This window comes from Dysidea avara, chromosome 3, assembly GCF_963678975.1.
Source record: "Dysidea avara chromosome 3, odDysAvar1.4, whole genome shotgun sequence".
Lineage (NCBI taxonomy): Eukaryota > Metazoa > Porifera > Demospongiae > Dictyoceratida > Dysideidae > Dysidea > Dysidea avara.
The window spans coordinates 18,722,489-18,750,482 of record NC_089274.1 but is presented as its reverse complement, the minus strand read 5'-3'; the positions used below and the strand labels follow the sequence as shown (position 1 = coordinate 18,750,482).

At 41.4% G+C, this 27,994-nt stretch overlaps 2 protein-coding genes across 2 annotated transcripts; one reads left to right on the top strand and one right to left on the bottom strand.

Annotated features, from left to right (window-relative positions):
* Positions 1-6: 6 nt before the first annotated feature.
* Positions 7-26,811, bottom strand: LOC136249906 (O-acyltransferase like protein-like). The gene is made up of 2 exons (XM_066042038.1): positions 26,678-26,811; positions 7-2,440 (listed from the first exon to the last, which is right to left on the bottom strand). The coding sequence occupies exon 2, from the start codon at positions 2,427-2,429 to the stop codon at positions 141-143; it is 2,289 nt and encodes a 762-aa protein (XP_065898110.1). The 5' UTR covers positions 2,430-2,440; positions 26,678-26,811; the 3' UTR covers positions 7-140.
* On the top strand, positions 9,866-11,560 carry LOC136248378 (uncharacterized). Its single transcript, XM_066040162.1, has one exon. The coding sequence runs from the start codon at positions 9,866-9,868 to the stop codon at positions 11,558-11,560; it is 1,695 nt and encodes a 564-aa protein (XP_065896234.1).
* Positions 26,812-27,994: the final 1,183 nt, after the last annotated feature.

Sequence of the window (27,994 nt, the reverse complement as noted above, 5' to 3'; positions counted from 1 at the left end):
TAATTAACAATATTAATTTTGAATGATTTGAAGTAATATGTACAAGAATAATCAATGATGTGGGGTGTGAATGGAAAATTGAAGAAAAATGAGAACTATTGAAACAAAACATATCTACATGTCAATTAATTGGCTACAAATTAGTTTGCTGACAAAGCTTTCCTCTTTTGATTTTTCCTGTCCTTTTCAAAATCAAATCCAAATACCTTGTATACAAACAGCACTAAATAAGCAAAAGGATACTCAACCAAAGCCACAATGACTAGCCCCACTGAATAGCTTAATCCTATATTAGCAATAACTGCCAGCATAGTCAAGTAATCAGTCATCAAAACTCTTGTTTGCAGAGTAGCAAAATAAAAGATGTACAATGGCACATGGATGAGGTAAGCTGCAAACGTCAATCGACCAAGGGGGACCCAGAGCTTCCATGATAAGATGGTGTTAATGATGAACCCATAACCATTATGACATGCATAGATCACACATGAGAGACCAATACTGTATCCTGTAGCACTGAACATGTAGTAAGTGATATTCTCAAAATCTGAAAACTCGTGACCATTGAAACTCCCATACAGTCCATACACAGGTGTAATGCACAACACTACTGCTAATATCCACATGACTCCATAAAATGGTATTCGAACTCGTAGATTCTTTGGAGGCTCCCATTTCTTGTGCAAAACAAATCCAAGCAGCATACCCACCAAATATGCACCAGCTCGGCAGTATGGTTTCTCATAAATGTCTGTCCGAGAATCAGGATACTCTAACACACCAGTGCCGTAGATTCCGCTAAAAGCATCTTTAATCGCATTAGCATTATACTCGTTGACACCAGCAATTATTCCAGTAGTAGTCCAACTAGCACACAAAGTAGCTAATAATGCTGCCACTCCAGCTGGCCAATAGTAGTAGAGTAAATAAAGAAATATTGGAACAAAGATGAACAATTGTGTGTCTACTGCCAAGTACCATGATATGATGAAGCAGATGTTGTTATAGTCAGGGTGAAAGTTGTTTATGTATAACACATTGGTCCACCAATATTTGTCACAGCTGTGACGATCAGTATAGAGCCAATTTGGTCCATGCCCAAGATGAGGGACTACTTTAAACCACAGGAACAACACAAAGTAATAAAGAGGAGAGACACGAACATATCGGTGCAAATAAAAAAAGACCATTGGTATCTTTCCTTTACGACGGTCCATCTCTCTTAGCACCAAATAAGTAATTAACATTCCACTCAGTAACAGAAAATTGTCAACAGCAAGAAATCCATTAGAGATTACTTGAAATGTAAACCGTGTATATGAATGATGCTTTACATATAAGGGATTATCAGCAATTTGTAAGTTAGTCCCATTTACAAAAGCATGAGATAGTATAATCCAAAACATGCCAATAACTCTTATCCCATTGAGACAAGTGATGGCTCCTTCTGGCTGATGAGTAGCCAAGATTGCAGGAACAGTTTTGTACAAAGAAAAACATCGCAGAAAATCTCTGCTCAAACTGAGTGGATTACATTTAGCTGACCTTCTACGTGAGACCTTCTTATACTTACTTTCACCTTCATTTGTGTACTCAGAGTTCTCGTCACTTGCTATACTTGAATAACCACTTGTTTGGCCATTAGCTACATTGTCTGTAATACTGGAGTCATCACTGCTGTTTGGTTTGACCCACCATTCCTCATAATACCAATCTACTCCATCAACTAGACTACCTAACAAAGCCAGAACAACCAACAAACCACACACCACCAACATGATGATGGTACCAGCATCATAATCTAAGTCACGCCAAGGACAATAAACTGGAATGGTAGGGTCCACAGTAAAATAAACTGATGCTGGCAATAGACCACTACTATTAATATATTCATTAATTTGAATCAGTGAATTATTTATGATCTTACTGAATTCACCAGGTGAACATTGCCATGGATAACATAATCCTACTTCAAGCGATAGTGACTGCCTAGAAACGTTAGACGCAGCAATAATTTTAAATCGGCAATACCCAGTTTTGTTTATTGCAGTATCCTGCAAGTTGATACACTCATCATAATAGCCCCAGTAGATGATGCTGCCTTGAAGAAGTGCAGTACCTGGTTTACCCCAAGAGTCAAAATATTTAGTAGCATCAGTATCATTGTTGATAAAGGCTGTCACAATATGATACAATCCCATCAAACAACTATCTTGATCCAGTGGTTCAGTAGTTTCTTCAATCATTCTCCTCCATACATTAATCATCAAAACAGGATCAAAGTATTCTGACCACTGGTTGACAACAGAATACAGGTGATTAGCTCTGTAATACTTCAATGATACATCATCATCATCATCATCTTGACCGCACACCACACCAGTCAACCCCCACACCATCATCATCAATAACATCATTGTCATTTTCATCTTTGTGATCCCTATAATACAAGGGATTATCACAGTACAACATTTAATTTACAAGCAATCACCCAATTCAATCCTACCTCAATTAATAATTCATTTAACAATTCCTTGCTAAATTAAATAAACCAACTGCTGCTAGAAGGAAGCACTATTGGAACAAACCACTTTAAACTATAGGATATGCACAGAAGTATCTTATCTACTGTTTTAGAGTTCTCTTGTGTTCTTATAGAAATTCTTGAGAGAAAGTTGAAACACGAATGAAGCAAGTTTCTAAAATGATTTTCCAATGAGGATTAAAAAGTGTAGCTATATAGCCTTGTAGGCTACTAGGAAAGGCAAATTCCTTAAGTTGAATTGAGGCATGTCCGTGTATGAAAATGAAGAGCACCTTAAAGCAATGCTCACCTATCTGAAAGATTCATACAGGCTCTACATGGCCTGTATTTCTCACATACAGACTGTTTTTAGCATAAATATTTTGCTCATGTGGATTTAGAAAGACAAAGACACACACAGTCATTTTATGGAAACAATTTCAAGGTTTATGATGCAGTCAAACAGGTACAATTCAGATACTCTAATAGAACAGTCACCATAACCAGCATTGGGCAATTTATACTGAAAAGCGTACCACAACATATTGTGGGAGTATTTATCATGATAATTGATATTATCACTACATTGTGTGAACCATGGCTTGAATGTAATTTGTTGTTGTAAGACAGTTACATTGATGGTATTGTATTTTGCAAACAACATGATATATCTCATCAACTCAACATATCACAAAGTGTAAAAATAGCCTCAATACAGTTATCATATCATGATTTTATCACAATAGCAATGATATTAACCATAACAGAACATTACTCTACAGTAATACAATCATGGGTGAAAACTGTTTCAAGTGCAACAAATATTTCAATATAAACACACGTAAATGTCCTTTTTATTTTGTTGTACCTTGTTATAAGAAAAAGATGATTGTGTATTTTATGTTGGTTGAATGAAGTGAATTAGGCCGAATATAACCTCACTTTGGAATACAAGGTTCCTGTCCAGCATGTGAGCTAGGTAGAGTGAGTGTATGTGGCTCAAGAAAGTGTACTGTGAGATGAAAAGTGTGTACATGTGATGAAATGGTAGCCAGCTATGTCATACAGGGTAACAGGTGGTTGCATATTTTTAGTATGAGGAAGAAGAGGAGATATTTATACTTCCATCCCACTGAAGCCTACATCAAAGTAAAAAACTGGGAGTATATGGTAGTTAAACCCTGAGAATGGTAGTTAAACCCCAGTGCATATATGGAAGACAACATATATTTACACATTCAATTGAAAGAAGTGCAATCAAGCATATAAAACTACAAGCTTAGAAAAAAATTGAAGCCATACACATTGTAAAACTACACTTACTATACTCTCGTCCCTATGTGCCCACGTACTCGATCATGCAAAAGGCATGTGATGAAGTGTGTGGGCACCTTGGAAGGATACTAGATTACATTTCAGAGGGCTCAGTCTCACATATCAATGGTGTATGGCCAGTTTCCATTCTCAAACAGCTATTTCGCAGCTCTAATTATTGCACACTCCGGTGTGTTAGTATAAAAGGAACCCACAATCAATCCCACCTCGGTCTTTTTCATAGCTCGAACATGTGTCACAGCTCAAGTCACGATCTGTACCTGAATTGACCCAGGAACTATCAACGAAGCTTGTCGACTTACAAGCAGAGGTGAATTCCATCAAATCCAGACGGAAACATAAGAAGTCTAAAAAATCTCGACGCCGTCGCCATCGTAAAAGGAGCGACTCCCGTTCACCTGAACGTTCTCGGAGCAGAACGCCAATAAGACGTTCTCGGAGCAGAACACCAATAAGATGTTCTTGGAGCAGAACGCCAATAAGACATTCCCGGAGCAGGACTCCAACATGACACTCTAGAACCACTGTTCATTTTCGTAGCAGAATACCCATTCGTTCTTGGAGCAGAACACCCATTCGTTCTCGGAGCAGAACACCTTCCCATTCTCAGAGCAGAACACCTTCCCGTTCTCGGAGTAGAACATCACCCCGTTCCCGGAGCAGAACACCACGGGGCAGGTCCCCACCACCTTCCCAGAGTCGCGGAAGGCCCCAGTCCAGAAGCGGATCAACACGCTCAACCTCCCAACACTCACGCCATGTCAGACGGAGAGACTGGAATGACATACCAGAATACCCCGACTATGATGGGTTAGTAGAATTTGGGGACTCAGATAATGAGTCACAGCCCATACCCACAACCAGAGTGGTGGAGGTCTCCGACGACACACAGGCCCTCCTTTCAAAGAGGTTTGCCTTAAGGACAGAAAGGGCACAATAACTCAAATCCAGGAATGCTTATGCCTTACCTAAGGTAGCAGAGACAAAGACTCCCAAGCTGGATGGATTTATGAGGGCGGAGTTGTCCCCTCAAACGAAAGCTTTAGATGCCCAACTAGCAGGGCTTCAATCGTTTGTCCTGGATGCTGTGGCCCCTCTTACTACCATTGTGGAGGCCAACTCAAGGGGCGAGGAGGTGACTCATACCCAAGCTGTTAACGCCGCAACTGCAGCAATGGAATTGGTGGGAAACGCTAGTGCCCACATATCACACTACAGACGGACTAAGATTGTCAGCACCCTGAACAGAACTCTGCTCCCACTACTGGATGAAGACAAGAATTTTGAAGGAGCAGCCCCATCGCTATTTGGATCTCAATTCGCACAACAATCCAAGGACTTAGTTGACCAGGTCAAAGCAATGAGATCCTCAACCGGATATCTCAAAAACTCCACTCAATTCCGAACTGAACCCTCTAACAGTGGGGGAGGATACAATTCTAGAATCGGAAGAGGCCAGGGCTCCCGGAGAGGACACTACTCTGGCCCATTGAGACGGGGCGCCCAACGATATCCCCATTGGAACAAGAACTAATCATACATGACTGCTGGATGTCCTAATAGTACATTTTCATATAAGCTATGCTAATAGTTCTCTTTTAAACAAGATCACATCACAATATTCCTCCAACTTCCAGTGAAATAACTGGCCCAATACACGTCAACTGTCATTACATTGGGGCCGGTGGTCCTAATATATAAATCATGATGGGTAAACATAAACAGATAAGGTACCCACACATTTCACAGTACTGAGATACAGGAGCAAACCTCAAAGTGTAAGAACCAGACCCCCCCCCCTCAGTCAACCCTGGTCGGGAAAGGAGGGGGGGGGGGGGTATAGAATTCACCTGGTGTCATCTATATATAGTAATGGTCACTGGTCTGAGCTACCTTTTCTGGGCTCTGAGACCATTCACAGTTCAGATATTTAATATACATAACTCAGAACCAGGTTCGATTATGATGTCCTGGAGAGAGGATCCATTCCGGGCCCATAGGCACTCAATACTTACCGTCATTCCATACTGTTAGTTGTTTATGAGCCATAGAATAATCAATCTTGATGGGACTCAGCCATTAATGTCTCAGCAAGCCCTAGCTATCACATAATAGGAGCTGATATGTGTTAAATGGGTTCAAACAACTAATGTGACATCCTTGCTACATTAACACTATGACTTCTACAAGGCCAAACATGATAACTGCTCCTTGATATGAAGCCACCAAACACAAAGGGTCAGAGCTACCTCAGAAGTTAGGTGATGCCCCAAGCAGTGCATCACAATCCACATCTTCACATAAACTCCAAGGCAGGGTTTTTGATAAGGTTTTGACACTGAGCCAAACTGGCCCAACCCAGACATCTACTGCTCCACCAGTAGTATAACACTGGGCCAATTAGTTCAAGTTTGAAGTGAATCAGTTTCAAGCTGAGCAAATAGAGCAGAATCCATGAGGCGTGTGGGTCATTTTGTGTTCACACTAGGCCAATGGAGCACCATATTGCCTTATCAATTACCCTGTTCCGAGGGGGAGTCCAACACCCCCTACAAACCTTTTGGCCAGAACCCTGGTACACGGTCACAAGTACAAGACTGATGTGTGGTCCAAGCTTCTCTCCAAACCCCTCAGTACTCAACAACCAACCAATTTCCCGTAACATGTATCTGTCGCAGAAACAACTGCAAGATATTACAAAGGGCTATTCCTGTAGCCCAGTGGGGAGGGGGAGAGGACAACACTAGCCATCCATGGAAGCCTTGAGCAAGTGGTCAGAACTAAACCTTGTGCCTATCATTAATGGGTATCTACAATTTAATAAGTATAACCCACATGAATATCTCTACACCGGGCGAAGTTGAGTACCGAAGAGCCAAGATAACCTCCTTACTGAGCACTTGAAATTGGTACAGCAGACACACTGAATACTCACATGTAGTCAATGGGATATTATATGTGTGGTACTCAACTCCCAAACTCCCAGGCAATCATCCAATGATCTGAATATATGGGCAGTCATAATCGACGCCCTGTAAGCAGCCAACTAACTAGTCCTCAGAATCAGCTCTCCAAAGAGTTATCAGAGGCCTCAGTCTAGGGTAGAGCAGTGCTCTCATTTGAATTTGGCTGCAGCTACAAACCTCACCACTGATATGTGAGACTGAGCCCTCTGAAATGTAATTCATAAATGGCTCAGACCACGAAGTGGTTGCAAGCTATTTAGAATTATATGAAGAGGGTGAGGTCGAGCATATCAATGGTCCCACCCTCCCACCCGGAGTAATGCATGAGTTCAAGCTACTCAAAGACCGAGGTGGGATCGATTGTGGGTTCCTTTTAAACTAACACACAGGAGTGTGCAATAATTAGAGCTGCGAAATAGCTGTTTGAGAATGGAAACTGGCCATACACCATTGATATGCTCGACCTCACCCTCTTCATATAATTCTAAATAGCTTGCAACCACTTTGTGGTCTGAGCCATTTATGAATTATAATTCAGAAGGCTCAGTCTCACATATCAACAGTGTTTGGCCAGTTCTCTCAGTTGAACAGCTTTTCGTAGTAAAAAATATCCTCCGGATAAAAAATAAAAACCCACAATCGAACCACCCAGTTCGGCCTTTTTCTTAGCTGAAACACGTGTTCGCAGTTAATTTTGAACGGTCATGTCTGAACTAGAGTCTCTAGTTAAAAACCTTTCAGACAAGTTTGACGGCTTACAGAATGACTTGAATAAGCTGAAGTATCGCTCGGAGAAGCGGAAGAAGCATGGCAAGCGGCACTCTCGCCGGTGCCATAGACGTCACTCACCCTCGAGGTCACGATCTCGGAGTAGTTCGGACCACAGAGGCGGGTCACACTCTCGGAGAGAGAACACCAGCTCCTTACCTGAGCGATCTCGGAGTAGATCGGTGTCGCCACCTCGGGGAGAAACACGTGGCCGCCATGACAGAAACTCGAGGAGCCCCACTTGTGAGAGGACCCAATCCTGGGAGGACATTCCTGATACACCTCAATACAACGAGGTAGTTGAGTGGGAGTACAACTCTGATATCGAGCCCATGGGACCGGGTAAGCACCAAGCTGCCCCCACCAACGTAGCCGCAGTGTCTGAGGATACGGGGTCTATTATCTCACAAGCCTGTACCAGTAGACTGGAGTATGCAGACTGCCTGAAAGTAAGGAATGTGTACTCTCTTCCTAAAGTGACAGCATCCCGGACACCTCAGCTGGATAGCTACCTCAAAACTGAGATACCACCAGCAACCAAGGCTGTGGACAAGGAGTTGGCTACAATCCAATCCCATGTGCTTGATGCCCTTGCCCCACTTAGTGCCATCCTGGAAACAAAGCAGGACGTCCCAAAGGAAACTGTTAGCACTGCCACAGATGCAGTTAAGCTACTGGACAGTGCCCGAATCAGTCACCTCCGACGTACAAAGGTCATCTCACAGATGAATAAGGCACTGCTCCCACTGGTCGAGGAGGACTCAAACTTCGGAGGACTCAAACTTCAGAGAAAAAAGCATCGCCCTCTTTATTTGGGCCAGAGTTTGCCCAAAAGTCGAAGCAGCATGTGGATCAAGTGAAGGCAATGAGGTCCACCCTTGGCACGTCCAAGCCGTTTTTTCGACCAGGCCCCCCAACAGCCGGGGGTTACTCTCGCAAGCCAACACGAGGAGGGGGAGGAGCCCAGAGAGGATGGCCAAGCCAAGGAAAATTATTCCAGAAGAACACTTGGAACAAGTGACTCATGCACACACCTTTACAAAAAGTGTGATAATGAATTGGAAAAGTATCCTATTGAATCAGATTGCATGTCTCGGAGTAGAACATTGCCATCAACCAGACCTGCCGCAGGCAGGCAGGTTGGCTCATTATTTGGCAAACTGGTCTGCCATAACGCAGGACCAGTGGGTACTAAGTACGGTACGGGGATACCGGATAGACTTTGTGGCAATGCCACGCCAAGAGTCACGGCCAACTCCACACTATACCTCGGAGCAGGTCACACTAATACAGGAGGAAATATTCAAGCTCCTACAGAAACAGGTGATACAACCTGTGGAGTGCCCCTCGGAGAGGGACTTCTACTCAAAAATATTTCTGGTACCCAAAAAGGATGGGGGGCAAAGACCCGTCATCAACCTCAAAGCACTAAACAGCTTTGTTCACCCAGAGCACTTCAAGATGGAGGGCATTCACACCCTGAAGGACCTACTGGAGCAGGGAGACTGGCTGGCAAAGATCGACCTGAGGACGCATACTTTACAATTCCGATACACCAATCACATCAGATATACCTGCAGTTTCAATTCCAAGGGAAAACCTTCTGCTTCACCTGCCTTCCTTTTGGCCTCTGCTCCACCCCATGGGTGTTCACAAAGACTCTGAAACCAGCCCTGGCTGTGTTACGCCAGAGAGGGATTCGGATGATTGTCTACATAGACAACATACTCCTTATGGCAGAGTCCAAGGAGCAAGCTCTGGATCAGTCTCAAGCTGTAGTATACCTACTAGAGTGTCTGGGATTCATCATCAACACAGAGAAATCTGTGCTCACCCCAGATCAGACCATAGAGTTCTTGGGTCTCATAGTCAACTCCATCAATATGGAGCTACGACTTCCTCCTGCCAAGATAAAACAGATTCGAGCAGAGTCTCGACAGATAAGGAGGATGGTGGGGCCAACCTCAGCCTGAATACTAGCACGCCTATTGGGCAAAATGAATTCAACGACATGCATAATTCCCCCTGCACCCCTCTTCTACAGAAACCTGCAGATGGCTCTCTCCAATGCCCTGGAGACCAACTCCCAGGATTACGAGGGTACACTGACCCTCTCGCCAGCCAGCTTGGAAGAGCTGAAATGGTGGGACACGGAGATGTCCAAATGGAATGGGAAGACTCTCCTCAAGATGGAGATAGACATGATTATTGACTCCGATACATCACTGCAGGGATGGGGAGCTCGCTGTGGAATACAAACCACAAGGGGAGCATGGTCACAAAAGGAGGTAACCCTCCACATCAACTGCTTGGAGTTGCTGGCAGCAACACTAGCAGTACAGTCATTTGCAAAAAACAAGTCCAAACTAAACATCCTGCTGAGGATCGACAATACCACAGCAGTTGCTTACATCAACCATCTGGGGGGGACAGTCTCAAGAGACCTGGTCAATCTGACAAAGGATCTGTGGATGTGGTGTCTGGAGAGGAATATACACATCACAGCTCAACACCTCCCCGGAATCCAGAACACTATCACAGATGCAGAATCACGAGCCCAGACAGACAGGACAGACTGGAAGCTGTCTCCCTCCATATTCCACAAAATACAGGAAAACTTTGGTCCACTGGAAGTGGATCTCTTTGCGACTCGTCTGTCTGCCCAGTGCCCACGCTACTTCAGTTGGCGGCCAGATCCATCTGCAGAAGCAACAGACGCATTTCTCCAAGTGTGGACCCACATCAAGGGGTATGCCAACCCACCATGGAATCTGATAGGCCGGACACTTTCTCAGGTCCAGACTCAACAAGCCAACATAGTGCTGGTAGCACCAGTGTGGAGATCCCAACCATGGTATCCCACACTCCTATACATGTTGGTGGATTATCCCAAACTAATAACAACAGAAACCGAGATAATGGTCAACAGGGACAACTCACTGATGCTCCCACAACTAGCCGTATGGCATATCTCAGGGAGAGATACAGAGGTCAGCAGCTTTCGGAGGAAGCTACAGAACTTATGCTTAGTTCCTGGAGGACTAAAACAAACAAGTCCTATGACTCATTATTCACTAAGTGGCACTGCTGGTGTTCTGAACGGGGTTCAGATCCCTTTCGTAGCCCTATAGCCCAGGTGGCAAACTTCCTGGCATACCTCTACAAGGAGGGGTACCAATACAGCTCTGTAAATGCCTATCGGTCGGCAATTTCCTCAGTTCATGAGAAGATCGATGGCTACACAGTTGGCCAACACCCCTTGGTCTGCAGGCTTGAAAAGGGAGTCTTTCATGCCAGACCTCCACTGCCACGTTTTTCACAGACCTGGGATGTTCAGAAAGTGCTAAACTACATTGACACACTAGGGGACAATCAGACGTTGTCCTTGAAACACCTATCACGGAAAGTGACAATGCTGCTTGCATTGTCTCGCCCATCAAGATCAGCTGATCTGTCAAAACTGGATATATCTAAACGGGTGTACAAGCCAGACGGAGTCTGTTTTTATCCAAGCACCTTGGCCAAGCAGTCAAGGTCCACATCACAGATTACAAATTTCTTTTTTCCCCCTCTTCCAGGAGGGAGTAGATTGTGTCCAGTGTCAACCTTGAAGGAATATGAGGGTAGAACACAACCCCTTCGGGAAAGGGAAACCAAGCTGTTGGTAGCAATCATCAAGCCACATAAGGCGGTGTCTTCAAGTACTGTGGCTAGATGGCTCAAGTCCTTACTGGAAGCTTCAGGCATTGATACTTCAATATTTGGTGCTCACTCTGTAAGAGGAGCCTCCTCGTCTGCAGCGGCATCAGCAGGGATTTCAACCTCAGATATCCTCAAAGCTGCAGGTTGGAGTTCTGAGTCAACTTTTCAACGATTTTACTATAGACCGACAGACAACCCATCATTCGGCAGAGTGGTGCTCAGCCAACACAGTCAACCAGCTACAAACAACACTGTTGATATGTGAGACTGAGCCTTCTGAATTATAATTCATAAATGGCTCAGACCACGGAGTGGTTGCCAGCTATTTGGAATTATATGAAGAAGGTGAAGTCGAGCATATCAACGGTCCCACCCACCCACCCATCCCGTAGGGAATGGTTGCAGCTATTCAAAAGGCCGAAGTGGGTGGTTCGATTGTGGGTTTTTATTTTTTATCCGGAGGATATTTTTTACTGCGAAAAGCTGTTCAAATGAGAGAACTGGCCAAACACTGTTGATATGCTCAACTTCACCTTCTTCATATAATTCCAAATAGCTGGCAATCACTCCATGGTCTGAACCATTTATGAATTATATAGTAAAACTACAAGTTCAGCAAAAATTGAAGCCACACACAGCTGACATGCTTGTCTAGCTTATTGACACATTGTTTATGAACTTGACTGCTTCAAAGGGTGGGATAGAAGCCAGTTAAATCCCACCTGCAATCCTAGGATATCTAGTTATCAACATCTCAACCTCACTTTGCCTTGGCCTCAGGTTGATAACTACAACTACAATATCATACTCCTGGTGGGGTTTAACTATAACTAAACACCTAGCTGTAAAAAGGTGCGGCCTTCAAAACAAAAGCCAGGATGAAATAATCATGGATTAGTAGTTCTTGTTCATGTTAGAATGCTGAAGTCTGCTGCTATGATTATTGGAAGTCAACTAAGAAATTAAAAGCTCAATGATAGATACAAGTTTGAACCAAGTTGACTCTATTGGAGTGGTATTATCAGGAGCTTATTTATGCCTAGAGGCACTTAGGAGCTTCTGTTGTTATTGACCCATTAAACATTGGTAATGTATCATGGAATGTCAATATTTTTTTTTACTATATTCTGCTTTTGTTTCACCATTGTTTACAAGAGACTTAACTAATTGTCATTATATTATACACTAGCATTGGTACCTGCCCTACGTGCAGGACCATCTCCACATTAAACATTTTAATGCCAGGAAGAGGGATCAAGCATTAAATACCAACACTGCTCATGTAGCTATGTAGAGTACATGGTGATGTCACATTTTTAAAGAGCATGAGGTTTCCTTATGTCATTAATGATGCAAAACACTAAAGTTTATTGTTTGTGGTTTTTACAGGAATGTAGTTCAATTGTTCAATGCGTCTTCCCTACCAGTGACTTTAATGTGCTGTAAAGAACAAACAAAACCTTTGCTGCTTTACATGCAGGACAACTATTGCAACAATAATTAATATATTGGGAACCAAGCATAAATATCAGTGTCCTATATTTGCTGTGTAGCATGTATGTCGATAGTGCTTTAAAGTACATGATCCTTATGCAGTACATAATATAGCAAAATAATGAGCATGCAGGTCTAATTAGTTAAACTGCATGTGAGCTAAGGCAATTGTATACAGTATACCCTACATTACATACAGGTTGTGTACACATGGTACAGTTTCAGTTTCTACATTATGATGTTTACCTTGCTGACTGTCACAAAGAGAAATGAACTTGGGCATAATTTAAAGCCAACACAATTTGCAGTTATAGTTACTGCATGGCAAGCACAAAGATTCAGAACTTGTCCTATGCTATGCACTTTCAGTTCTGATGTTGCAGTGACACATATACCTCTTGCCATACAAAAACCCAGTTTTGAAACACCTGCAGTGTAATTGACCATTAAGGTAATGTACGAATCTTTAGAGTGAAAGCATGTAAGCAGGATTATAGTGAAACAGTTGTGCTAGGTCAGATGCAGTTCCTTGATGTAAACTATGGATCTGCATGGTTCCAGTATTATCATTTTTCAGATGCACAGTAGTATTTTAGTGTCCAATCATGCAAGCTGCCTATTTACTACAGCAGTATTGAGGTAAGTCTGAATAAACAGTTTTTCATGTCAGTGCACACCTATGTGCTTAAAACAAAGATGCAGATATTCTGGATACTGATGAAAGAAGCTTTTACCTACTCTAATACAACACACTGAACCAACATACAGATGGACAAACATGTTGGCAATTTGCCTGCCCTATCCCAAAAGTGCTATAAGAGTCCCTATGATGTGAGGCAGTTAAGTGCCAGTGCTGAAAAACTGAGCATAAGAATTTGTAGACGAAGACTTCAGATAGAACAAAAAGGTGCATCAAAAGGTCCCAAAAGCGAAAAAAAAAAGTTATGACCTAGGTGGGGATTGAACCCTGGCTGGTTATAATAACTTGGGGTTAAGGTTACGGTATAGTCACGGGCAATCATTCAAAATTTTGAATGCCTATCGATACTTTTTGAGAAGCCCATAAAACCAGTCTAGCAGCATGAAAAGGTTTAAATGAAGGTGAAGCTCTTCATATTTAATGTTTTTATGTAGCTACAGTGTAGTTTGAGGCAGGTGGAACACTACAATTTGTTGTAGTAACACAAGTAAGCCCAGCTCCAGCTGTCACTACCATGTTTTTTCGCCGCCAAATACAGCAAAAGCTGTAGGCTCTATTGGCATTTCTGGGGCATAGTGACGCTTTATTTTAAATTTATTAGGTCCTGTGGAAGCGTTTTTGGCGTGTTTCTTCCCAGTGACTCAGATACAAGCCTTCAAAGAGCTTGTTTCACTCGAAAAAACCACTAAAAGTTCAATAAAACGTCTATACAACCAGTAACTTAAAAAATGGCTTCCACAGGACCTAGATATTTTAGTTGTTTAGTCACCTGTGTTGAAATTATAAGGATTCAGTAATCTGTTAGTCTGGTTTTTGGCGGTGCGTTTTTATAAAACATCGCTCTATTGTGGACCACACACCCAGGAACAGTCGTTGTTCTACAGTAAAAACAAACAAGCACAATTAGTTGTATTGCTAACACAACACAGTTGTTGAAATTATTTATCCCTGCTTGGTTTAAAGCAGGTTTCGTAGTTTGTTCCGCCCACACATTTTAAACTATTCCGTAACTTTAAGGGAGGTGCACAAATAGCCACAGTTGTTTATCAGTGGTTTTGACAGGGATGTAGCTCAACTTTTCAGTGATCCTTCCCTACACCAGTGCCTTCATCGCCCTATAAAGAGCGAACAAAAGCACATCTCGAGTTGCCAGATGATGGGCATTTAATTTCGCTAAAGTCCCGCCTCCATACGTGCTTTGCATGCCAAGATACGACGAGCTAAAAGTCGTGTTTTAAAAAGGTGTTCACAAAAAGGTACTGAGTAGAAAGAAAAAAAAATCTGTCAACACATGGATTCGAACCCACGAACTCTTACACGCTAGTCAGGCGTTCTACCACTTGAACAGTATGTGCTGTGGTTTTCAAAGGAATGTTGCTCAAGTTTTCTCTACACCTTGGCCTTCTACGCGCTGTAGAGAATGAACGGAAGCACGCGTGAACTCGTGATAACAATCTTAGAGCAGGCGGATGATGAGCGATTCATTATCAGCGCAGACTGTGTCGATTCACGCCAAGTCTGGTGAGTAAGCAGCGTGACCGTCAGACAGACAGACAGACAGACAGACAGCTTTATATATATATATAGATTTTAGTGGCAGTGTGATGCTTGGTATCTCATTTAAGGCTTCATATGGCAATGGTATTTGTGGTTGTTATATATATACCACTTGACACTTCAGATCAAAGAAAGCCACAAAGATAAATTTTATCAGCAGAGCCAGCTCTTTAAACTGACTGGCAATGCACCACAGCAACATCAAAAAGTCTCAATGCATCTGAACAGAGAAATACCCTTGTTGATGATGAAGACACAATCAAGGATGCCGCTCCATTTCTGTTTGTTTTTTCTTTCTTTCTATTTTTCTTTTCAATGCAAACTGAAAGACCACATGGAGGAGATAAGGAACTTAAAAACAATCTTCTTCCTCCCTATATGGATGACAACAGGAGCAAGGGAAGTGGCTATGCAGGGGCAGGGTCACAAAAAACTTAACAAGACTGGAAACCTTAACTGTATGTTATTTGAACTATATAAACAGTATGAATGTTCAAAGGGCTGTAAAAGACACTCAAAGCAGTGTCTAGTGACCACCACCAGGGTGTCAATACACTCAACAGGGTAACCCCAAAGGTGCAAAAGTACACACCAAGACAAAGGGTGTCAGAGAATACAATCAGCAAGTGTCAGAGGTCACACCACTGATTGTTCTGAATGTGTACACAAAAGGCTTCAGAGAAGCCAATCCAGCTTCACTCAAACCATAATGGACCTATCTCTTGCACTAGAGAATTTGTAATTTGTAATTGTAAATTTTGGATAGAGGCTCCACCATGGATTCAGCTGTCTCAGAGAAGCACATTGCCAAAATGGCAGAGACCATTAAATTTTGTCAAGGCCAGTCAGATCTTTGCTGGCAGAATCAGCCTATTCAGGAAAGACCTAGCCCAGGAGCCATGTGTCATCACATTCCCTTCTTAGCTTGTCCACAATCTTCCACCCTGCAACCATCAGAGGATGCAGCAATACTGCAGAAGGAGATTCAGTCCCTCTGCAGAAGCAGGCCATACATCAAATTTCAGGGATTCTACTTGAATGTGTTCCTAGTAGTACCAAAGAAAGATGAGCATTTTAAGATGAAGGTGCTATACAGAGTGAAAGCTCTCCTAAGGAGAAGCGACTGGATGGCCAAAGTGGACCTGAAGGATGTCATCTTTATTGTCCCAATAGCCCCTCAATTTTGTCATCTCCTACACTTCAAGGAAGACTTTCCAATTTAACTGGCTTCCCTTCGGTCTATGCATAGCCCCAAGAGTACAAAGATTCTCAAGCCATCAGTGGATCTCAGGGTATTCGACTAGTAATTTACATGGACGATAATGTTACTGACAGCAAGCTCCAAACAGAAGTAATGGATCACATTTAGATGTCTAGCTGCAGTTTGCGACATGGATTATATTAGGTTTAGATTGATACTACTCTATGACTAGTGCAAGTAACACACCGGCTAGAACATCACTCTACTGAGCCTTAACGTAGATCACACTTGTTTATGTAGATTATAATTATTAAGTCACCAATCTATAATGACTATTGAGTTCTGTTATATAATAGCTCGCTATATTAATGTACTTATTGAATTAACAATCATCAAGAGTTTATAATGTGTTAGGGAGAGTATCAAACTTCGCTATACCCAATGAAAAATGAGCCCATAAAGTAGCCCACATCAGCGTTGAAACCGGGTCACTACTACTGACCCGGATGACCCACTGACCTGGATAGCAATCCGGGTCAGACTCAGATTAATTAAAGCCGAGGCATGCGATAAGAGCTATGTTTCGGCTAGTCTCGAATGAGCGAGACTACATTTTGAGTGTTCAGTTCGTGTTGAGTAAACAGGGGCGGATCCAGACTTTTAAAAAGGGGGTTCCACTTTGGAATTGCAACTTCAGCCTAGCTGTAGGTTGAAGACCAAAAAAAAAAAAAAAAAAAGCTACCCCTCACCATACATACCCTCAGTTTCGTGCTACATACTGCATTTACTAATAAATGGGCGTGGCCGAGCGTATGTTTGTAATGCGAAAGAGCTACACGATAGCGTTTATAAATTTCCACGTCGTCAAACAAACAATTTCGTTTCTCATGTGATCCAATCCGGGTCAGACCCGGATAATTTGTAAACCGGGTCGGACTCGGATGACCCAGAGAAAATGTGACCCGGTTCACCCGACCCGGTTTTAACGCTGGCCCACATACCTGCATACCTTTGTTATTATTATTAGCACTTTACAGTGACCAGCACTGAAGGTCTGACAGCAACATATGCTGCAGCCTTTGGATTACCTATTGCGTCCTCTCTAAATCTGACCGCTGTTGATTGCCCAGATTTAACACCTTCTTAGTTTGGTCCGGTGGTCTGCATTGAATCCCTATGGCCAAAACCCCATGGGTGGTCTGCATTGAATCTCTATGGCTAAAACCCCATCTAGACATGTCACTTTCACTATCAGAACTGTCAAGGCATGGAAGGCATGGAATGGCAACCATAATGAAATCTCACACTAAGACATCACAGGCAAAGTTGATATCTATGGCTTTTGAGGTTAGTTGGCTGAGTCTTTCTCTTTGTACTGAGTTCCTCAGCACGCTGTGCCATACTGTTAGGCTGTTTCTGGATATAAAACTCATGAAATATTATTACTGTTCTTTCACTCTGTAGCTTCAGTTTCTCAACATGTATGCACACGCCCACTGTACTTATAATTAGTCACCAATCAACACAAATCACTAGTTGTTTGAAGGATGCCATAGGACTGTACGGGCTCATTATTCACAGGGTATAGCATAGTTGACACTCTCCCTACACCATTATAAACTCTTGCTATCATGTTATTTAAACTAGACAGATGTTAAAGCATGATGGGGCGAGCCTGAGTTGTGTAAAAAGTGATGTGGCATCAACTGTATTTCCGTGAATAGCGTTTAATGTGTGTGTGTGTGTGTGTGTGTGTGTGTGTGTGTGTGTGTGTGTGTGTGTGTGTGTTGTAGCTATACATACAGAAATTCTCAGGCTACTCTAGAGGTAGCTGAAGGAAGGTGAAAGAAGCTCAAGTTGGGAGGCTCAGTGGCCTGCCAGTATATAGCTACATAACTGTGTGGAAGCATAGTCAGCTAGGACTTATCTCCCTGTCTTCTGCAGTTTCATTGGCCAACTGTATGCTCTCTTCTGCGAGTGTGCATGGCATCTATCAGGTGTCTACTTGCTTCTGCTTCATCTGGCATTTCTGCTGCTGTCCTCACCCTGTCTCATTCTCTCTCTGCCTTCTTCTAAGACGGTCTTCTTTGTCCATGTCTATGTAGATAAGAAGTTGTAACTCACGTGACAAATTCTAAGCCAAGTGGTGCAAATACAGCCTTTTTCATACAGGAAGTTCTTGTGAACGTGACGCACGTACCATTCACTCGGGCATTCACCAGCCAGTGTTCCCTCCTCGCTCTGTCTTGTTCTCTCCCGGCCTTCTTCCAAGACGGTCTTCTTTGTCCATGTCAATGTAGATAAAAATAAGTTGTGAGCCAAGTGACAAATTCTAAGCCACATGGCGCTTTTTTCCGTGTTCGTTACATAAACTCTCGGGAATGGTCAGATGTACGGTTGGACGTACGAGTGACTACTGCCATTTGTGGGGTTCGCTCAGGCTCGCCCCAACAATTATTTAGCTGCTGTACAGTGAGTTGTTTGAATTTAACCATGTAGGGCTGTGATGGTAGAATATACTCATATGCCTGCTATGTTTAACAACAGATTTTAGTTATTTGCCATTTGTTGTTGTACAAACTTGCCAGCAGCGCTACTTCTGTTATCTGGTCACTTGGAATTTGTGTCAGAGTGGCCAATTCTTCATCTTTAATATTGTAAGGTTGTAAACAACACTTTGTGCTTTTATGACAACTTCAGCTGATGTCAATTGATCGCAAGCAGAGATTAATACACTGTAGAAGTGCATTCCATCCAAGCAGTATTGGAGATGCCTCTGATGGGAGTCAGGGGCAGATCCAGGGGGAAGGGGGGTCTTTGGGGTCTCGAGATCTCCCCTTCAGGTTGAACCTCGAACAGGAAATCTAAAACAGACTAGTGCATGGAGGAAAGCAAACATAATAATTATGTTGGCAATTATGTGATTTTGATTCACAAATATTTAACGTCGGTGAAGTTTAGTCAATCATTATTTGTTTATTTAAACTTTATAGTGCTGCTGCATCATGGTAGAACAAATAAACCTACATTGTTTGTAGAAGACGCTGAGGATTCTGAGAGATGGCAAAACTTTTTCTTTTTGGAAAGGTATTCACTGCAAAATATACAAGTGTGCTAGTAGTGTAGGTTTTTGTAAACAAGGCATTTTTGTGTGGACAACAACAGACACAACTCGATTACTTCACCCCTTGCACATGTTCGGGATAATCAAGGATGATTTCCAAGGTAGCATGTGTTTTGTGCCAAATCATGGGTGATCCCTACTGTTTATGATAGTGGATTGCATATCCACAGTCATAGATACAGAATAATCCATACATAAACCAGGTGCACTGCACTCACATACATCCTGAAGTTGAGGTAATTTACTGTCGATGAACCCTGAGCTGAAAGCAAGGGGATTTATCAACAGTCACTGAGGATGAGAGTACATCTCATGCACTACACGAAAAAACAATACACCGTATGCACACGAACTAACTAGCTCACACGCCATTTGCTTTAGTTTGGCATAGTAGACTTGCCTGTAGGTTTCGCGCTTGCGATTGAGTTTGCTAATAAAGCACAATTGATTGTAGCATTTAGAAAGGATTTGTCCATTCATATAACCAAAAATTAATGTGGGAGCAATGTTACCTGCTTCCACCCATTATTGAAGTCGTGAGGTATATATGTCTACAAATGAATCTAGTGACTAGTTTGTTAACTTTTTTGCTATAGTATAGCTATGTTAAACACAGACTTTTATTCCATAGTGACACCATAGTGGTAGAATTCACAATGTAACTACCACCAAAGGGTGTGTATTATAACGTAAATCAACAGTGTAGGGCTGCAATCACCATTCCATGTAGTGGAAAGTAGCTGTGCTCGAAATACCTGTTACAAAATTGCGGTAATGGCGATTTTTTGGCGCTGTACAGCAAATAGGACATGCTAGAAACAGGTACTTCATTAGGTAATAATATTACAGTAATGGGTTCGTTAGGTAATAATATTACAGTAACCAGTATATAGTAATGCACACTGAATGCATTACTTATGTTAAGTAACTATCAGTTAGATATCACTAGCATTTCTATATTACTAGCATAAGAAACATGGCGCGTTATATTACTTCATTACTGCATTAAGTAATAATAATATGTAACACGTTACAAAAGTAATGCATTACTGGTTATATATGTGTGGCTGTACTGTTTTATTGGAGTATCTTGATCTTCCTGATTGTCTCAAGTATAGTGTGGTCACAGCGTGTTCTAACTGTTAAGTGCAAGTCAGTGTGCTCTGATTATTTAGGGGCATGGTGATACAAGTACAGCTACATGCATCTACTCCACCTATACCTCTTCAAATAGTTTTGTGGCATCTAAATATGCTCCTCTAAGGAAAGTTTCAATGTGGAAAATTAATGCCTTGGTTTGGTTTCCTTGCATGAAGAAGAAGACGATCAAGTAATAGAAGAATAATCTTTGAAACCAGTTCAAAAGGCACATTCCACAAGCAAGTTTGTTATTGTGGTGCTGCTTCATTTGGCCTCTAGCTTTGCGACTGTGGTCAGGCAGGCAGGAAGGGCAGGCAGTTCAAAAATTGGGTTTTGGAAATTAAAATTCAATATCCTCCCATCTGTGAGTGTTTTCTTGTGGATTTGAAGTAAAACTTTTCTGTCAAAGTGATTTTCTTTATGTATCATGTTTCTATGATGGCTTTTAATAACAGCATTTGGGCAATGCCCATGGGGACCCACCCTACTAAACAGTACTACCACAAAACAAGCAACAGCAAGCAAGAAGTTCCACCCATTCGCAAAAAGTAAGGGTCTGGTGAAACATTAGTCTTGCAGCCCCAGGGTCTGGTGAAACTGTGTACAAAAATTTGGTGCTGCCGGAATGTTGGCGACTCCAATTAGATCACTCCATTTCAAATTGATTATTCCAGAGTGCTTAGTGATGAAGCTGTGACCTTATACTAAACCATACGATAATGTTATCACAGTGCCAAAATTCTCACAAAGTTAAATTTTAGCGAATGACCCCAAACGCTAAAATTAATTCCTCGCCACAAAAACCCGTTATATGGTATAATATATAGGAAGCCAGTAGTTATTTTCATATGGTGTGGCTTGCTAAGGCTCACCCCAACAGCTGTCTTTCTAGCATATATACTAATCAAATAATGCAACCAATGAATTCTTGTGGCAGATCTATGGCTTCACATTTTATAGAAATAATAACTTGACCACTATTGGTTACAATATCATTTGTGTGGGAATGATGTGGGTGATAAGTAAATTATATCCCAGCAATACCCCCACAGTGGGATATAACCTACAAATCTGTACAAGTAAAGTCATATAGTTAATAGTACGTAGGAATGTAGTTCTACCACATGCTTTACATGTTTAAGATGAACTTCAACTTTTTACATACAAACAATAACAGAAGGAAGAATTTGAGATGCTACTATGTAACTGTTGGATATGCATACTGGGCTATTCCTGAAATTGGAATTGTGTGTGACCCACACCCACATTTGCGCAGCAAAGAAGTTTTATGTTAAAAGTAGCCGGTGTGAGCACTCACTTAAAGGTAGGTAGACTATACTCTAAGGCATTCCACACACTTGTATCAGCAGTGTTGGGAGTAACGCGTTACATAAGTAACGCGTTACGTAATATTATTACTTTTGTGGTAACTAAGTAATATAACGAAATATGCTATAAAAACAGGTAATATAACTCAAGTTACTTTACTTACAAATGTAACGCGTTACCTAAGTAATATAGTTACTGTAACGAGTCTAATATTACGTAATATTATTACTACAAGTAACGAAGTTACTAATCTCGTTAGTTAGCCTCGGAGTAACGCCTAACCACAACGAAGTAACAAAGCCTATTGAAGGAAGCTTATTCACCAGTTTCTTACTTATAACCAAGATTTGCACATTGTCCAACAACGCAATCATGTCACGTGATAAAGTGGTAGTTTCACACGTGACAGCTTAAGGCTGTGGACACAAAGTAATATAATATGTAATATCATTACAGTTACTTTATTTTATGGGTAATATGTAACTGTAACTAAATAGTTCAGTTGCAAGTAATATGTAATATGTAACTAGTTACTTTTACAAAGTAACTTGCCCAACACTGTGTATCAGTTCAAAATATGGACAAAACTGATTTTTGAATGCAGTCTGAACAGCGATAGGCTATACGGGTGTTGTAACAACCAAAGAACAACAGTGTGGGCCTTTGTAGGCTACCAGAAATTACAAGTTGAAGTCCCTCTTGTACATGAACTAAACAGTTTTGGATGCTGTTTGTGGTGTAAGCGGCTTCTTTGACCTTGGCAACAAAATTGCTGTAAATAATGAATCATAAAATACATGGAATTACAATATGTATACAGCAACTAATAGAAAACCAAGATAGCCTTGATATATTACACCTCTACATTTAACACTTAGATATGGGATAACACTAATTAACTGTGCACCTGTTTCTTTAGAAGTTATGCAATACTGTTGAATACTACCAAGTACGTAGAGTTGTGTGAAATGATCAATATTGAAGGAGGTAACCCACATGGATGGTCACTAAAGTGTGATGCAGACAATGAAATCACATGACCTCGCTGATCACTCAACTAAAGTAGAGGTCTATATACGCGAATGGTTTTACAGTGCAATGAATTCAGGAATCCTGGAAAAAAAGCTTCACGGTTTTTCCGAAATCAAAGGAGTGGTAGCAAAGTCCTCATTTTAAGCAACAACCTTTAGGCCAGGCAAACTTGATTCGTCCCCACCCGCATCCCTTTTTATCTCACCGCCTCTAATTTCATTATTGCTATTATCAATCACTGCACGTATTTTGATACTAAGAAGGCTGGCTATCACACCAAATGTCACTTGCACCTCAGAAATGGTGGTAAAACATAAGTACTAGTTCTTAAAAGGCTTTAGCTAACCTTTGTAGTAACAGACAGCTTGATTTGGAGTATTTTCTAATAATGAATAATGACCTCCCTTCCACATGGAAATCTGAATTTCTGGATGAGAAACAAGTAGTCAAGTTTTCCTGGCCTTAGCTGAGGATTGAAGGAACCTTGGATAGCAATATAGATGTAGTTAACAGCGGCTAGCATAAAATAAGTAGTTGGCACATTTGATAGAACCCAGAATATGGGCTCCTAAAATGTATGCTGGAAAAATAATTGTTTAAGTTCTGCTGTTGTTGTTGTCCTTGGAAGGATTGCAAGGTGATGGCTGTGCCCCTCCAATGTGCTGTTTTTGCCACTGCATCACAGTACTGCCAAACTCTTTGTAATAGCATAAAGGGTACATACTGTAAGTTCCCATCTTGAGTCTCTACTTCAATACCCGAGAACGACTATCAAGAGACCCCCAGGCAATCCTCGGGTGCATAAAGTCTCGCATGGCCAGACCGCTTTTTCCGTGTATTGGGAGGGTCTGGTGTAACTTCGCTCCATAGGCGGATCTGAGGGGGAGTCAAGGGGTGATGTGCCCACCTGGCCCTTCTCTTGCCCCCCCTTGGACTACAGTACATATTGATACCAGAAACTAGAGTCATGCATTCACACTGTATTCAGAAGTATAGAAATTCAATGGGCAAAATTGAAGCCAACGGTTATAAATGTATGCTATAGCTAAACTGTACACTGTAAAGAAAGTGAGGCACTAGAATTTTTGTGCAAAGATCAAGGTACTCTAATAGAGGAGTCACTACTCTAACAGAACAGTTACAATTCTAATACAATTTTTTACAAATCATAACAAAACTAGCTACTCCTTATTTTGATTTAGTATACACTTTACCATCAAACAGGTTCATCTCAGACAGGCTAACCAATCTTTGCATGCATTGCAAAGTTTGTTAGCTAAGTGCTATCAAAAATTCTCTCAAATTCAACCCTACACTAGGTCTAATGTTTAAAAAATTTCTCCAACTACAGTCTAAAAACTGTATATCCATCATTCATCCAGCTATATGCTGAATAAAGTTATGCAAATGAATATAACCTGTGTACTAGAATTCCATTCTTATCCTCTTAGTGGAATAAACACTGTAGTGCACTAAAACTTCTTGCCCCCCCCCCCTGACAGTGTCTCTTATATCCGCCTATGTCCTGAGCCATCCCCGGACACTGGGGACGCTACGGCTCAGAAGTAAACAGCTATTGGAGTTGCACCAGACCCTTTTTTCTCCACCCAATACACGGAAAAAAGCGGTCAGGCCACACGAAATTATGCATGTGAGGGCACAATGTACGACCATAGATATTATACGTAACATGGATTGGAAACGTGCATATAAATGCATGTTAATAAATGTTTCCTATCCTTGTTACAGTGTGCGAAATATAATTAGGTTATTACAGCTGGAGTATTTTGCTCTCTTGTAAGCTACTAAGTGGTGTTTGTCATTTACAGCTGGGTAAATTACCACCTACATTAACTGGAGGGTAGCCTGGTTGACACATTGGCTCTTGGCGAACAGTAGGGTGGCAAAATTATTGTTGTTAAATTGAATTATGGTGCTACGGAACAGTTTTGTAATTTTCCTGAAGAAACTAAATGTTCAGCACCGCTTCTATTCTGTTGCTTGCACCACTTATAACAGGTACGATGTAAATAGACTACTTAGATATAATTGTATTGCTGTATAGCTTTTCCGCTTCGATAAAACAAAGCCAAAACAGGCGCTACATTTTGTAATTATTTTACCCTAACAGAGTGAGACTTCAGTTAAAGCTTTATTGTAACGTACCAAGTATTAATAGGCAATGCAAATACGACCATCACTAGTTGGTGATAATTAATAGCAGCGCTGCTGAGATACAAGCTGATACTCACCTGCCACTATCCACCAGTCGCCAGTGGTATTGCCTCCAATATTTACTATAGACCCTTAAATCATTGTAGCTAGCTAATACTTGTAAATTCTTTTTTTTTTCCTGGGCACATCAGCAGAGCTGCCTGCCCAGTAATAATAAATAAATAAATCAGCAAACACGCCCGTGTTCTTGTTTAGTAATAATAAATAAATAAATCAGCAAACACGCCCGTGTTCTTGTTCAGTACACAACGTGTTCTTGTTCAGTACACAACATAACGTGCCACATTGTCACCTGTTAAAGAAACTGAAGTTTTACTATATTGAAAACGAAGTTATCCACTGGATTGAAAAATGGCTCACAGTACGTAAACAACGAGTTTTACTGGATGGAGAATCATCTGACTATGTCCCTGTGTCATCTGGAGTACCTCAGGGTACAGTGTTGGGTCCGCTGATGTTCTTGATTTATATCAATGACATTACAGAAAATATTTCATCTCAGCTAAGACTTTTTGCAAATGACTGTTTATTGTATCGTGCTATTAAAACAGAACAAGATTCTATCCTACTCCAACAGGATTTAGACACTCTGTCCCAATGGGCAGTCACTTGGCAGATGATGTTCAATCCTAGTAAATGCACTGTTATGAGATGTACAAGGTCCCAGAATCCTATGATTGCAGATTATTCCCTTCATGGATCCATTTTATCTCTATCACATAATCATTTATATCTTGGAGTTATGCTAGATGACCACCTCTCATGGTCCACCCATGTTACAAACGTTGCTAACAAGGCTACAAGGATGTTGAACTTCCTTAAACGTCATCTTAGTAAGTGTTCATCACATGTCAAGGCATCTGCTTATCTACTTATGGTTCGACCAGTAATGGAGTATGCAAGTGTTGTCTGGGACCCATACTATCAGACTCAGATATCAATCTTAGAAAAGGTTCAGAGGCGTGCAGCTAGATGGATTCTATCTGACTATAGTTATCACAGTAGTGTTAGTGCCATGCTGGAACAGCTCAACTGGTTACCCCTAATGAAGAGAAGGAAACAACAGAGGCTTAATTTCTTCTATCAAATAATGCATGGAGGAATTGGCTTATCTTTACCAGAATACATTCATTTCACCACCAGACACACTAGACATCATCATCCGTTTCACTTGATTGTACCACCAACAAACACCACCACCTACATGACAAGCTACTTTCCAAGAACTATCTGGGAATGGAATTCACTGCCACCACACCTAATTGAACTGAACACTCTAGCTACATTTTCAAACTTGATTGAACAGCACTTATAATTTGTGATTGTTTGGGCTTAATCAGCTTTGCTGTCTGCCCTTTTCCCCCAAATAATAATATAATAATATAACACACCGACAATGTAAATTTAACGGCTACACTACTACATAACCAAGAGAAAAGGTCTGTGAACAGGCTGTCAACATCTTCAAAACTAGCGCACCGTAACGAGGATAGACGAAATTATTTATGCGCGTTTCCAATCCATGTTACGTATATTAATATCTATGGTATGACTAAGCTTATAAACTCACCAAAGCTAGTAGTGTCATGTACTGCTGCTACTATATAGCCAGTATCTCTGCTGGTATCTCGTCCGAGATCTCGTCTCGCCGCACAGTTAAATTACTTGGATAAATAGAAATATATTGACTTATTTACGGCAGCTATAGCAAGCAAAATAATTATTTTTGAACAGCGCTACAGTGCGCGGAATAAGATTACCCATCCAGCAAGTGCTGTTGAGTCAACCATTTATGTAATTGTTGTTTACTCCGTACGGAGGTTTCTTACAGTAAAGTCTGGGGCGCCCGTTAATTTGCATAAGCAGGCGCCGCAGTGGATAGTTTGTGAAGTCATAGATAGTATATTCTAGTAAGTAGAATAATTTAGGGGTGGATAATACCAGCTTCGATACGATTCCAAGTACTTTTGTCATGGTATTGATGAGATCGATACCGAGTACTTGTGGTTTTTGTGCTTAGCCAATTAGTGAACCTCAGTGCTGAAAATTTCTCAGTGATGACTGGTGGGTTGAATAAAGCTTGCATTATAGTACAGTAATGGCTGAAACATTCCATTTTATAGTTTTGCATCCGTAACACATGCGCAATGTAAGCAAAATATCAAGTATTGAAATCGAGATTGAAATTTCCGATTCTTCATAAACAAGTTGATGTTGTGCTACTTCTAAAAACCAGGCGCCAAGCAGCTAGCTAACTCATCTGGAATAACTATAGACAGTATATACTACTATGAATTAACCAACTATGTATTACTACTTTACAATAGGGTAGTTTGATAATATAATTAGCTATTTCTCATATTTCGTAATTCATGAAATATTCGTAATTCGTTCAATTACGTTGCTATGCACTGCTAAGGAAGCGTTTGTTAAATAAACCGCTTTAACCAACATATTACGCACAAAACTATCTTCTAAACTGTTTTATAGTGTGACTAACGTGTTTTTTCCCACAAATTCTCTCGACAAAGCCTCAAAGCTGCTCTTCATTTTTCGTTCGCGTACGTAAGGGATACGCCCCCTTTCAACTCGAAGCGATAGGCTATTCCTGGCAGTGTACGAGGCCTGCACCGTTGTTTTTCAGTTGCTAAATGCCTGAAAACCTCAAGGGGAAGGTAGTCTGAGGAAAGTCACCACACCCGTATTTCAGTCCGCCGAAAAGAAACCACCTCAGAGCAAAGTTCACCTGTGCAGAAGTTTAATACAGACTTCATTTCACTTTTACTTCTTACGTAAAAGCTGCTTTTACCGTTATTAAACGATTTTGCTCACGTGGGTGCGTACGGACAAACATAGGTAGATAGGTACATAGGTAGATAGATAGGTA